Raw genomic sequence first — 13,646 nt, 5'->3', positions numbered from 1 at the left:
AGTTGATTAAGAAGCTTCAGGCAAGGACTGGGAGCAGCTGCTGCCTGTTAGCAATGAGGAGGAGGAGGACTCCACACCTCTTCCCAGTCCAAGAAAATGTAGGGCAGATAAGAGCCAGGCACAGTGCCAGTCAGCTAGATTGCTCGCAAGGAGGCAACCTTGCCTCTCATGAAGGGCTTCACTGGCATCGCCTACTTAATCCCATGCCGAGGACTTGAGCGTTGCTGGAGCAATATGCCCAGTCCTGTGCCTTGTGAGCTCGTGCTGTGTATTCTGAAACATTTGATGCATGGGCTGCTTTCCTGGACTTTGTGTGTGGCCGTTGGACATGGTTACCCAGTGACTCTTGCCATACTGAGCTCAGAATTCAGACCTGTGCAATAGGGGTGTTTTTTGAGGACGTGTTTGGGGGGTTTAAATAAACACCTGCAAACTCTTGCTCTGTGTGTGTGCGTGCGTGCGTGTGTGTGTGTGTGTGTGTGTAATGGGGCAGCACAATAATGTTGTCAGCCCTTCAAGGTAGTCCAAATCAGGAAACCAAAACTAGATTACTAATACAATTTTTATTGTAACTGAATATTGTGCTTCCACCGTTCCCCAGCCTTTACTTTCCAGCATATAATGGAGGGTCCCTTCTGCAATACTTTCTCCATCCTATGAGCCATGGTGGCGCAGTGGTTATAGTGCAGTACTGCAGGCTACTTCTGCTGACTGCCAGCTGCCTGCAATTTGGCAGTTCGAGTCTCACCAGACTCAAGGTTGACTCATCCTTCCATCCTTCCAAGGTGGGTGAAAGGAAGACCCAGATTGTTGGGGGCAAGAGGCTGACTGTGAACCGCTTAGAGAAGGCTGTAAAAGCATTGTGAAGTAGCATATAAGCCTAAGTACTATTGCTATTGCTATCCCATCGCTGCTTTGGACTCTGATTTCTCTTATCAGACTGTTGTCCAGTTTTTCCTCCTGTCTTGTTATTCCAAGGTTGTTCTCACAGCCAGTTATATCTACAGAAATGGGAGAATACAGTTGAAATTGGATTCAGGCTCTTTTGAAAGCTGAACTTTGCAACCCTTTCAGTCTGTTCCCTGCACCCTTTCTCCATTGCAAAACATCAGGTTGCTGCTTTAAGGTTGTTTTTTTCTTTCTGAATAGCTGTGTTGATAATTGTGTTGCTTTAAAACAGCGTTTCCAACCTTGGCAAGTTTAAGATGCGTGGATTTCTGGGGAATACTGGGAGTTGAAATTCACACATTGTAAACTTGCCAAGGTGGAGAATTCACTGCCTTAAACTGAAAGCTCATGGCAGTGGGAGAAACTACTTTTTCTGTGAGGCGGACCAGCTGTAACTCGTTTTTTTCAGTACCATCATAACTTCCAACAATCGTTAAACAAATGGTTGTAAGTCGAGGACACTCTAGAAAGTCCTGAGGGTGCTTTTCTTTTTTCTGGGTCTTAAACAACCAGGGAGTTTATATAACTTTATATAACCAAAGGAATCATTTAGTGAGAGGATATGTTGCTGATGATCTGATGCCAAATTCTTTGTTTTTTTTCTATTTCAGAATAAAGTCTTGAATGTGGATGGCATCAAAGTTAAACTGCAGGTAAGCTAAGCCACGTGTCAGTTTGGATTCTGGACGTTTTGCTGTTTTGCTGTACCTGTGTGGCAGTGGTGGGTTTTGAAATTTTTTAGAACCTCTTCTGTAGATGTGGCCTGCTTTGTGGGAGTGGCTTGCCGGCCATGTGACTGGGTGGGAGTGGCTTGCCAGTTATGTGACTGGGTGGGAGTGGCTTGCCAGCCATGTGACTGGGTGGGAGTGGCTTGCTGGCCATGTGACTGGGTGGGCGTGGCCAACTTGTAAAATGTGGTGAAACTCACTTAACAATGCTGCTGCTTAGCAACCAAAATGTTGGCTCAGAAACTCTGGCACTTGAACTGTGCAAGTCTTAAAGCTCTCAAGTTACAAGACCCTCGCACCCCTAACCCTTTAGAAAAAAAAAACCCAGGGGTGTTTAAACTTGACAGCTTTAAGACTTTAAGGTTTAGATAGGACTCTTAGAGGCGGGCGGGGCGATTGGTGAGCCAGCCAATCAGTGAGCGGCGGGCAGGGCAATCGTGGTACGGACAGGCGGGAGGAGGGAGGGAGCTGGAACCGGTTCTAAATGGCATGGTAGATTTGTGGAACCTCTTCTATAGAAGAGGTTAGAACTGGCAGGAACCCACCCCTGCTGTGTGGCTTCTGTAGAGCAACCAGCATCTTGCCAGATTCAGGTGTTGTTTGATAGTTTCTCTGTCCTATTTGCCTCCTCCTGGATTCAGGATACCCAGAACATCTTGTCACAGGCAGAGCGAACAGCCAGCCTGAGCTGACTTGGGGGAGATGTTCCCATAAATATCTTCTGAACAAACCCGGCAGGGATTTATAGATTAAACTGGGATAGCCAGAGCCTGTCCAATTAAGAAAAATACAAATATTACAATGTGCAGTTGAATTCTTAATGCAATCACTCCATTTTTAAATGCGGGTACATCTACATCTTTGATGTTTTTATCTAAAAAGTCAGTATTTGATTACATTGTTTTAACTTTATATTTATGGATCTGAAATATATTTTTAATTTGTTTTGTTTGTGTTTGATGGAAAATCCAGCAATGGAAACTGGCAGATTATGAGATTCTGTATAGGTCAGGGATCAGCAACCCGCAGCTCTGGAGCTGCATGTGGCTCTTTCATCCCTCTGCTGTGGCTCCCTGTCTAAAATCAACCAAGTGATAGTCATAAAGTATACAAGGTCAGAGAAATAGTGAATACTTTCCTTAAGCACACATTGTAGACCTGAACATGAGGCTCTGCTTTTCCTCAATCATACTTGCTCTCAGTTTTCTGTCCCAAGAGTTCCAGGTCTCTTTTCTGCCAATCTCCTGGCAAAGTAACACCCAACTAATGGTCTACGATCAGGAAGAGACACAAGTGGGCAATTTCGTCCTGCACCATAGCATCCTCTGTGTAGGTGGCTAATGAGGTTCATCAAAGAATTTCCCATGGGGTTGCTGGTTGCCATCAAGCATCTGTGGCAATCCAAGCAGATCCAGGAAGCATCTGTGATGGATCAAAGACCGAGATTGATAATGATGACCAGCCTTAAGCTGATCACAAAATGACCTGCTCATGGCTAAGAACTGGTTATCAAGTGTTCCATCTTCAGATCACGCTCTGAAATCCTCCAAGATGAAAACTTGGTTGAGTATGTCCACCTTTGTAAGTTAAACCAGTTATCACTTCAGAGAAGCGAATTGTGAGCCGCCCAGAGTCCTTCGGGAGTGGGCGGCATACAAGACAAATAAATACAAATACAAATACAAATAAGCTCAGGTTGAAGTGCCAGGTTCTGTCATCAATAGGAGGCATCTCTTTCCAGAATCTTCACATATAGCAACATGTATGACAAACTGGGGAAAGTGATAATCACAACAAATCCCAAGAACCCCATGGCTGATCTGAAATGTCTTTTCATTGATAATGGTCATAGCCTTCTACCTCCTTTCTCAACAATGTTTGTAATGCACAAGATTGCCACCTTCACTGATTCCTTATTTTATTTGGCCAAATTATATCCATGCCACTATGACCATCCACTTCCTCTTTCATTTTACCGTGTTTCCCCAAAAATACAACAGGGTTTTATTTTCTTTTTACCTACAAAATATGGCTTGGGCTTTATTATGGGGGGGGGGTATTGTTTTGGGGTTGCCGGGCGGCTGCTCTCTTGCGAGCGGGCTCCCAAAGAGCTGCGCACAGCCTCATGGGTGAATGGCTATGTTGCACTGTCGCAGCATGAGCAGCCATTCGGCAAACCCCCTTTCTCTCTGCAGGCAGCTGGCCCACAACCATAGAGCATGTGCCCAGAGCAGCCACTGGAATATGGAAAAGTAGCAGGCTTGAAAATAAACAAAGATAAAACAAAGATTATAACAAAGAATATCCCAGCAACACAAAAGAAAGAGTTGTCAGAAACTTTGCAGATTCAAACTACAAATAAGGTTAAATATTTGGGGATATACTATCACCTAGATGTAGCACTATTAAGGAGGACAACTATACTAGACTAAAACAACAAATAGAGACTGATCTGATGAAATGGGAAAATCTGCACTTATCAATGATGGGAAGAATCTCTACAATTAAAATGAACATTTTACCTAGAATTCTACACCTGTTTCAGACAATCCCAATCAGATTGGGTAAGGATTTTTTTCAAGATTTAAATAAAATAGTTTTGAAGTTTATTTGGCAAGGAAAAAAAGCTAGAATAAAACTTAAATTGCTACAAGATGCTAGATCTAGAGGAGGATTTGGTAAGGTGACCAGACGTCCCGCATCTGGCAGGACAGGCACGCCTTCCCATAATTTTTCCTGCATCCCGGGCCGTTCTCAAAAAAACCCGCTTTATTTTGGAGCTCGCAACTCGCTCGCTCCCCCGCCCATCAGCTGCTAGCTTGCTCGCTCATTCCGTTCTACACTAAAAATCTAAGCCAGCCCAGCCTGCCGGTGGGAATCGGGAGGTACCGGTGGGAATCGGGAGGCTTTGCTGCTTCGGGTGGGCGGGCTGACGAGCGGGCGCCTTTCCCTGTGTCTCCCAGGTCGTGTCCGTTCTGTGTGCGAGAAACTCCTCAGGGCGCCAAGGAAGCAGCGCGGCAGCGGCGATGCTGGGAAGGTGCTGTCCCCGGAGCCCAAGGGTGCGCGGGCTGGCAAGCAGGCACCTTTCCCTGTGTCTCCCAGGTCGCGCCCATCCTGTGTGCGAGAAAGCCATCCGGGGCGGCTTTCCCAGCCTCCCCGCCCCGGTTCCACCTCCTCCAGCTGGCGGCCAACAGGAGGGAAAGGCGGGAGAAAGAGCGAAGGCGATGATGGCGCTGCTCTTCTCCGCCCTCCGTGTGGTGTTGGGCCTTTTTTTCACCGTCAGGGGGGCGGTCAAGCTCACCTGATCGCCACCGGCAGATGGTGAGCGGGGCGCCTCCGAGGCGGGAGGGGAAGCTAGTCCGGGCCGCCGCTGGCCGAGGCAAGTCGGGGCTGCAACCATCTGGGCCGCACGCACCTCCGTGCCCACCCAAGCCTCCTGTTCACCTCGGATCCAGCCACCTAAGCAGATCCCTCGCTGAGCGGCTCTTGAAGGAGATCCTCTAAGGAAAGGCTTGACTCGCAAACTGTCTTCAGGAGCTGCGCAGGGCGAGCCCGGTTCTCGCCCTTACTTAAGACGGCGGGGCTGTCCTCGCTTGCGGGGAACCGCCTTTTCGGGCCTAAATTTTGGTAACCGGCCGGACTGGCGGCAGAGCTTCTCAGGCCAGTTGTGTCGCGCGCTTGCAAAAGAAAAGGCATGCAGTTTCCTTGGGGAAGCAGCGCTCACCGCCTCCTGCCCGCAAAGGGCTTGTTTGCTCTCTTCGGAGGATGCTCCCTTTTTAGGGCAGGGATTCCTCCCCCCACCTCTCTCTCACACACACTCACTCTTCCTCTCTCTCACACACACACAAACACACACTCAATCATACTCTCTTTCACACACACAAACACCCCACTCACGCTCAACTTCCTTTCTCTCTCACACACACAAACACACTCAATCATTCTCTGTCTCACATACACACCACTCACAATCACTCTCACTCTTCCTTTCTCTCTCTCCTTCACACACCCACCCCATTCACACTCTCTTCTTGGGTCTTAAGAGACCTTTGTCCAGTGTATCTCAATTAGGAGTGGGGATGTTTTAAAGCTGGTTACAGTCTGATTATATTTAATGGGTTTTGTTCTGTGTGTGTGTGTGTGTGTGTGTGTGTGTCCCTTTTTGGCCATCTAGTTTATTGCAGACTTGCTGCCCTCAGTTTAGGGAATTAGTTGGAGAGAGGGAAGAGAGACTGAGCCCACAGGACTGCCTGGGTTTGTACTCAGGTATTTCCAAATCTGGGAGTTTCTCTGGCCTTTGGCCAGCTTTCCATTTGTAGAAGCATTTTGGTGCCTAAGGCTGATGTTTGAATGTTTGTTGCTGGGGGTGGGAGAGAGCCCGTTGCAATATTTTTTTTGGGGGGGGGGAACAGAGAACTGCCTGAATACAATCTGTATCATTCACTGGAACCAGAGGTTTACTCTTCCAAGCTTTGGGACTTGTACTGGAGAGCCCATCCTTAGGGAACTTCTCTCTATTTGAATGTGTGTATTTACAGAGGGCTGTCTGTTTTCTTTTTTCCACTGAATTGGTGAAAATTACTTTGTAAACTTAAAAAAAGAAAAATGGGCTGGAAGGAAGAGAGAACACTTTGAGTTAAGATGAGCCACAAGATTTTAGGGAAACAAGACAGGGAAAGAGCAGAAAGACAGAAAAGGTGAAGGTAGATAGGCAGAAGGAAGGAAGAAGGAAGAAATAGGAAGGCGGGAATGTGAAAGGATGGAAGGAGGAAGGAACAGAAACGAAGAGGAAGAGAGAAATGGAAAGAGCAGAAAGACAGAGAAGGTAGATAGGCAAAAGAAATGAAGCTGAAAGAATGGAAGGAGGAAGGAAGAGAAAAGGAGGAAGGGAGTGAGTGAGGAAAGAAGAGAGGATGGAAGGAGAAAGGAAAGAAGAGAGGAAAAGAGCAGAAGACGGATAAGGTGAAGGTAGATAAGCAAGAGGAGTGAAGGAAGAAGTGAGGTGTCTCGAGGAGGGGGAAAACATTTAGTGACCAAAGTTACAATGGCATTGAAAAAAGTGACTGATGACCATTTTTCACACTTAGCGACCGTTGCTACCATTTTTCACACTTAGCGACCATTGCAGCATCCTCATGGTCACGTGATCAAAATTTTGTTTGGCAACAGATTCGTATTTATGCTGGTTTCAGTGTCCTGGGGTGACCTTTTGACAAATATGAATTTTTTAATCAAGGCCCCCCCCCCCCATCAATGGTGTCCCTCTTTACCAATCTGAAAATCTGGTCACCTTAGGATTTGGTCTACCTGATTGGGAGTTATATTATCAAGCAACAAACCTGATGTGGATTAAGGAGTGGATATCATTAAAAAACTCTAGATTATTGAATGTAGAAGGTCATGATTTATTGTTGGGATGGCATGCTTTCTTATGGTATAAGGGAACTAAAGCACATGTTTATTTTAGAAGACATTATATAAGGGAGGCGTTGTTATTAAACTGGGAAAAGGTAAAAAGATTACACTACTTAAAAATTCCAGTCTGGATATCAACAATTGAAGCATTTTCATATCCATTGAAGCATTTTCATATATAAAAAGGAACAAACAGTTAGATATGTTGAATTATTGAATGCAGAGGGTGAACTCAAATCTATTCAAGAGTTGAAACAAGAAGGGATAGAAATGAACTGGTATTCATATGTACAGATACAATCTAGATACAATGAAGATAGAAAAACTAAAGGTTTTTACAATAAAGTGACTGAGTTAGACAAAATTTTAACAGATACTGATGAAAAAGTAATTAAAAAACTATATGGATATTTATTGGAGGTTAAATTGCAAGAAGGACAAGTTAAAGAAACCATGATAGTTTGGGGGGAAAAATTAGGTATGGGATTGACTTAGAGAATTGGCAGAAATTGTGGTCCCAAAATTATAAAATGACAATGTCTACTGCATATAGAGAAAACTTGTATAAGATGTTTTACAGGTGGCATTTACCCCCAACTAGAATTGCAAGAATGTTCAAGAATAAATCAGAAAAGTGTTGGAAATGTCATCAGATACCTGGTTCATATTACCACATGTGGTGGACTTGCATTGAAGCTAAAAGATACTGGACTAAAATCCACATGTGGTTGGAGAAAATGACACACAAACAAATAGACTTTAAATCAGAGGTCTTTTTATTGGGGATCATGCCAGAAATCTACAACAAAGACTTAAAATATCTGATTGTAAATGTGTTAACAGCAGCCAGAATTGTATTTGCAAAAAACTGGAAAAATGAAACAATACCAAAACAGGAAGAAGTTATCTGAAAAATAATGGACTGTGCTGAAATGAGTAAATTGACACTTGAAATTAGAGAACAAGAGGACGAGCAATTTTATAAGATATGGGATTTGTTTTATCGGTGGCTAGAGGAAAAAAAACAAACTTGGAAATGAAAAATGATATACTTATGCTTTAATTGAAGAAGTTAAATGATGATACAATTATGCTGTGAAATAAACTAACAATGATACAATGAAAAATGAATATATCTATGAATTGAATATTTTAGAATCTTTTGCTTTAAAAAGGATAAGGATAATAATGATTTTATGTATATCTAATAGAGGACTGGTGATATAATGTACAATGTTAAGAACGTATTATAATGATATCTTGTTGCTGATAAATAATTTTAATAAGGGAATAATTGAAAATTGGTATATATATGTAGTGACTATTTAGGACGTTTTGTTGAAAAATGAAGGAATAAGACCTCTGTTTGAAAGTATGAAGTATAAGGATAATAACGAACATAAGTATACTTTCTGGGGAAAAATAATACTAATGGTAACTGAATATATATTGTAGAATGAAAGTGAGGTATTTAGTTATACTAGATGAAAAGTCTGAGATGGTAAATATTATTTGAGAATATGAATGTTAAAATACCGGTAACCAAACAACATGCTGTATGTGATGATGGGTTTTTTTTCCTTTTTGTGTTTTTTTTCCTCTCCTTTTGGGTGTTTTTTTTATTATTGTTGTTGTGTGTATTAAATATATATAGAACAGAGAGATACAAAGTGTGTGTTGGGGGGGAAATATAGTTAGGATAGATTAGCACAGGTAAGGGAATAAGAAATGATACTAAATTATAACCTATTAAATGAAATAATAAATGTATAAAAATGACAAATGTTAAAACACCTGTAACCAAACGACATGCTGTATGTGATGATGGTTTTTTTTTCTTTTTTGTGTTTTTTTCTTTTTCTTTTTTGTTTTCTTTTTTATTGTTGTGTGTACATGTTGTCTATGTAATAAAAATTATATATAATTTATATATAATTATATATATATAAGATTTTTACAACCCCTGGTAAGCCCCAATTATGGGAGGAAGCTAACTGCTTCCATCATCTGTCCTTCGGCTCGTCACAAGAGTCCATCCCGACAGAAACCCAATATTTTTACTGTTGCCTTTGTTATATTTGTGTTTTTTTATTTGTGCTGATAAATAAATAAAGGGAGACTAGTATAGATCTATTTCAAACTATTTAGCTCTCATCAGCTAGCCATACCCTTACTGGGATTTGAACCTGGGCTATATGGCACAAATAAAACACAAATATAACAAAGGCACAAATAAATATATATATAAAGAAGAGAAGTGCCAATCTTAACAAAACTGTAAAACCACCGAGCAGTTTCTGGACTACTTATCATTTTGAAAATTGTCAGTCATCTTGCATTCTTCCAGGAGCTTCAATTCACACATATTGCAGAGAGTCTATGACAATCCGCCATGGCCAACTCACCACAGCCAACTCCTCATGGGCAGCTTGCCACAGCCAACTCACCGCAGGACAAGAGTTACACTTCAAAGAAATGGTGGAATAGAATCATTAAAGAAAGAATGCAAAAGGAGGGACAAAATAAAGTGTGAATGACAAATAATAAAATATTTTTTGTTTATTTTAAATAATTAAATTGAATTGTTAAATTGTCCCACACCTAGTTGTCCTGTGGCAAGATGGCCACAGTGAGCTGGCTGTGGCGAGTTGTCCTTTTCTGCATTGCAGACCTCCACATTTTTTCCAACCACATTCTTGCAAGGTAGGTTGGGTCGAGAGTGGTCAAGTCATTTGCTGAACTTCCATGACTGAAGGTAGCACCCGAATCTCCCCAGTTTTAATCCTCTACCTTAACCACTCTGCCTCAGTATGTAACCCGTATGCATGGAAGAATGACTTTCAACCAAGAAGCACGCTGGTTCTGTCACTCAAGATGATTAATTTGTTTATTCTTTAAAGAAAATATCTCAGTCTATATATTATGTGCCATAATTCAAGTTTATTATGAAGTCCAAGTAGATAAATATTGGAAAACAGTCATTCAGTGGAAAAGATTGTCAGTGTTGTAACATGAATAATAAGTTACAAACACTGTAATACCAACAGCAGTGCTACATGAAGAATTCTGATTCGTATTTTAGAAAGATCTTCCAGGTCCTCAGCTTCCAGCTTCATTCACTATTCACCAAGATGGTGTCATAAAAACTGCACCTGGATAACCACAGGTTTCCCACCAGATCCGCTCCATAGACATAGTGGAAGAAAAAGAGAGGAGGAGGAGGAGGAAGAGGAGGAGGAGGAGGAGGAGGAGGAGGAGGAGGAGGAGAAGAAGAAGAAGAAGAAGAAGAAGAAGAAGAAGAAGAAGAAGAAGAAGAAGAAGAAGAAGAAGAGGAGGAGGAGGAGGAAACAAGCAGATCATCATTTGGAATACAACATGCCAGGTATCACAGTTGTCAAAAACCGATGTATATAATTTATTGATATCGCTGTACCAGGAGATGCCAGAGTTGAAGGAAAAAAACTGGAAAAAATAATGAAATATTGCAACCTGGCCATCTAAACTATGTGATTATGGATGAAGCATGTAACAGTAACACCCATTGTCATCGGGGCATTTGGTACCATGTCCAAGAAATTTTACAAAATACATCAAGAAATTGCAGCTTCCTGCTATAACACCAGTGGAACTGCAAAAGACTGCGCTACTCGGAACATCGTACATTTTAAGAAAGTACTTGGTTGATACCTAGGATACTGGCAGGAACCCATATCAACCATTAGAGCCACTCAATGATATTTGCAATACATTTTTAAATGTTCAGTTGACTGAGTCCTGTTTAATGAGTAAAAGATAATAATAATAATAATAATAATAATAATAATAATAATAATAATAATAACTTAAATAATAATAATAATAGTAACTTAAAGAACATGCATGAGCAACGGCTTAAAAACAACAAAATCATAGATCGGCTAATCAGGAGATATAGATTGGATACAAGAAACATCAATGAAGCTGTAGAAATTGTAAAACAGCAGATAACAGCAACAGCTAGAAAAATTGAAAGATATGAGGCACGAATCATCCAATATAAACAAAATCAGCAATTTCGATCAGACCAACGGCGTTTTTATCAAAGTCTTAATGTAAATGGTGACACCAAAAGTGAAAAACCAGAAAAGCAGGCCACAGTTGAATTCTGGAAAGAATTGTGGGAAAATGCAAAGGACTACAACAAGGAAGCAAAGTGAATACATGACTTTGAGAAAAGCATTGGCAACAAACAAATGCAAGTATTAGAAATAACAACTGAGATGGTCAAAAATCGAGTTAAAAAGGTAAAGAATTGGACATCACCTGGAAAGGACCAATTACATGGTTTCTGGCTCAAATATCTGACCAGTTTACATGCAATATTGGCCAGGCAACTGAATGAAATTTTACAAAAGGGCCAAATTGATGAATGGTTGACAACTGGAAAAACATACTTGATTCAGAAAGATGCAACTAAAGGAACAACACCTGAAAACTACAGACCAATAACATGCTTGCCAACAACCTTCAAATTACTCACAGGCATTATTGCAGATAACATGATGGATTATTTGGAAACAAACAACATCTTGCCAGTAGAGCAAAAAGGCAACAAAAGAAGGAGCAGGGGCACAAAAGATCAGCTTCTAATTGATAAAATGATATTAGAAAATTGTAAGAACAGAAAAACGAACTTGAATATGGTCTGGATTGATTACAAAAAGGCATTTGACTCACTGCCACATAGTTGGATCATAAAATGCTTAGAAACAACTGGCATCAGCAAAAATATTACATCCTTTACTGAAAAGGCGATGAAACAATGGAGAACTGAGTTGGAAGTAGGGAATGAGATCTACAGAATGGTTAATATCAAGCGAGGAATTTTCCAGGGTGATTCACTTTCACCTCTTCTCTTCATCATCGCAATGATCCCACTATCAGTAATCTTAAAAAAATGAAATTAGGCTACCAAACAGCCAAAAAAGCTGAAAAAATTTCGCATTTACTATATATGGATGATTTGAAACTCTATGGAAAGTCAGAAATAGAAATCCAATCATTGACAAATGCAGTCCGAGTATTCAGCACTGATATTTCAATGCAGTTTGGCATGGAAAAATGCGCCACTGTATCCATAAAAAGGGGCAAAATCACTGCATCTGAGGGAATTGAAATGCCCAATGGCCAACTAATTAAATGCAAAGAAAATGAAGCCTACAAATACTTAGGCATTCTGCAGTTGGATAACATCAAGCATGGAGAAGTAAAAACTATTGTCAGACGAGAGTACACCAACAGAGTTAGGAAAATTTTGAAATCTAAATTGAATGGTGGAAATACAATCAAGGCCATAAATACCTGGGCAATACCAGTTATAAGATACACAGCTGGCATAGTTAACTGGACACAAGCTGATTTGGACCTTTTGGACCGAAAAACCAGGAAACTAATGACAATGCACTACAGTTTACATCCACGTGGTGATACTGATAGACAATATCTGCCCCGAAAATCAGGTGGCAGAGGATTATTACAAGTGAAGCAAACAGTTGAAGAAGAAAAACATGCACTGGCTGATTATTTAAAAGAAAGTCAAGAACATCTATTAATCGAAGTAAAGAACAAAAATCTACTGAAGGCCCAACAGACAAAACAAGAATACAGAAAAGATGTGATAAAATCAAGAATGGAGAGTTGGCAGAACAAAGCACTGCATGGTCAATTTCTGGAAAAAATAAAAGATAAAGTGGACAGGGAACAAACTTGGTTATGGTTAAAAACAGGTACATTAAAGAAAGAAACAGAGTCACTAATCCTGGCTGCGCAAGAACAAGCTATCCGCACAAATGCCATTAAGGCCAAAATCGAAAAATCCTCTGATGATGCCAAATGCAGACTTTGCAAAGAAGCTGACGAAACTGTTGATCACATACTCAGCTGCTGTAAAAAAATCACGCAGACTGATTATAAATTGCGGCACAATTCAGTAGCACAAATGATCCATTGGAATTTGTGCAAAAATTATAATATTAAAACAGCAACAAACTGGTGGGAACATCAGCCTGAAAAAGTCACAGAAAATCAGATGGTCAAGATCTTGTGGGATTTCCGTATACAAACCGACAAAATACTGGCGCATAATACACCAGACATCACACTGGTTGAGAAAAATAAGGTCACAATCATAGACATCGCAATACCAGGTGATAGCAGGGTCGCCGAGAAGGAACATGAAAAAATCGCAAGATACCAGGACTTAAAAATCGAAATTCAACGACTATGGCACAAACCAGCAGTGGTAATTCCAGTGGTAATTGGCACACTGGGTGCTATTCCAAAAGCACTGGAATTACATTTAAAACAGTTAAAAATTGACAAAATCACCATCAGTCAAATGCAAAAAGCCGCACTGCTTGGATCTGCACGCATATTACGAAAATACGTTACGACGTCCTAGGCCCCTGGGTGGGGCCCGACTAGTAACCAATGCCAAATCCGGCGAAACAACTGGCCGCTGTGATACAATTCTGTTGTTGCAAATAATAATAATAATAACAACAACAACAGCAGCAG

General features: G+C 41.0%; 1 protein-coding gene across 1 annotated transcript in view; it reads left to right on the top strand.

The window, feature by feature from the left end:
* Positions 1–13,646, top strand: part of RAB26 (RAB26, member RAS oncogene family) — a 268,463-nt gene that overhangs the window by 173,161 nt on the left and 81,656 nt on the right. The window contains 1 exon segment of the mRNA XM_032230182.1: positions 1,560–1,601. Within this exon segment, the coding sequence (XP_032086073.1) occupies positions 1,560–1,601 (42 nt within the window).

The sequence above is a fragment of the Thamnophis elegans genome, chromosome 14 (assembly GCF_009769535.1).
Source record: "Thamnophis elegans isolate rThaEle1 chromosome 14, rThaEle1.pri, whole genome shotgun sequence".
Taxonomy (NCBI): Eukaryota; Metazoa; Chordata; class Lepidosauria; order Squamata; family Colubridae; genus Thamnophis; species Thamnophis elegans.
Note: the sequence above shows the minus strand (reverse complement) of the source record. Positions and strands in the feature narration are given on the sequence as shown.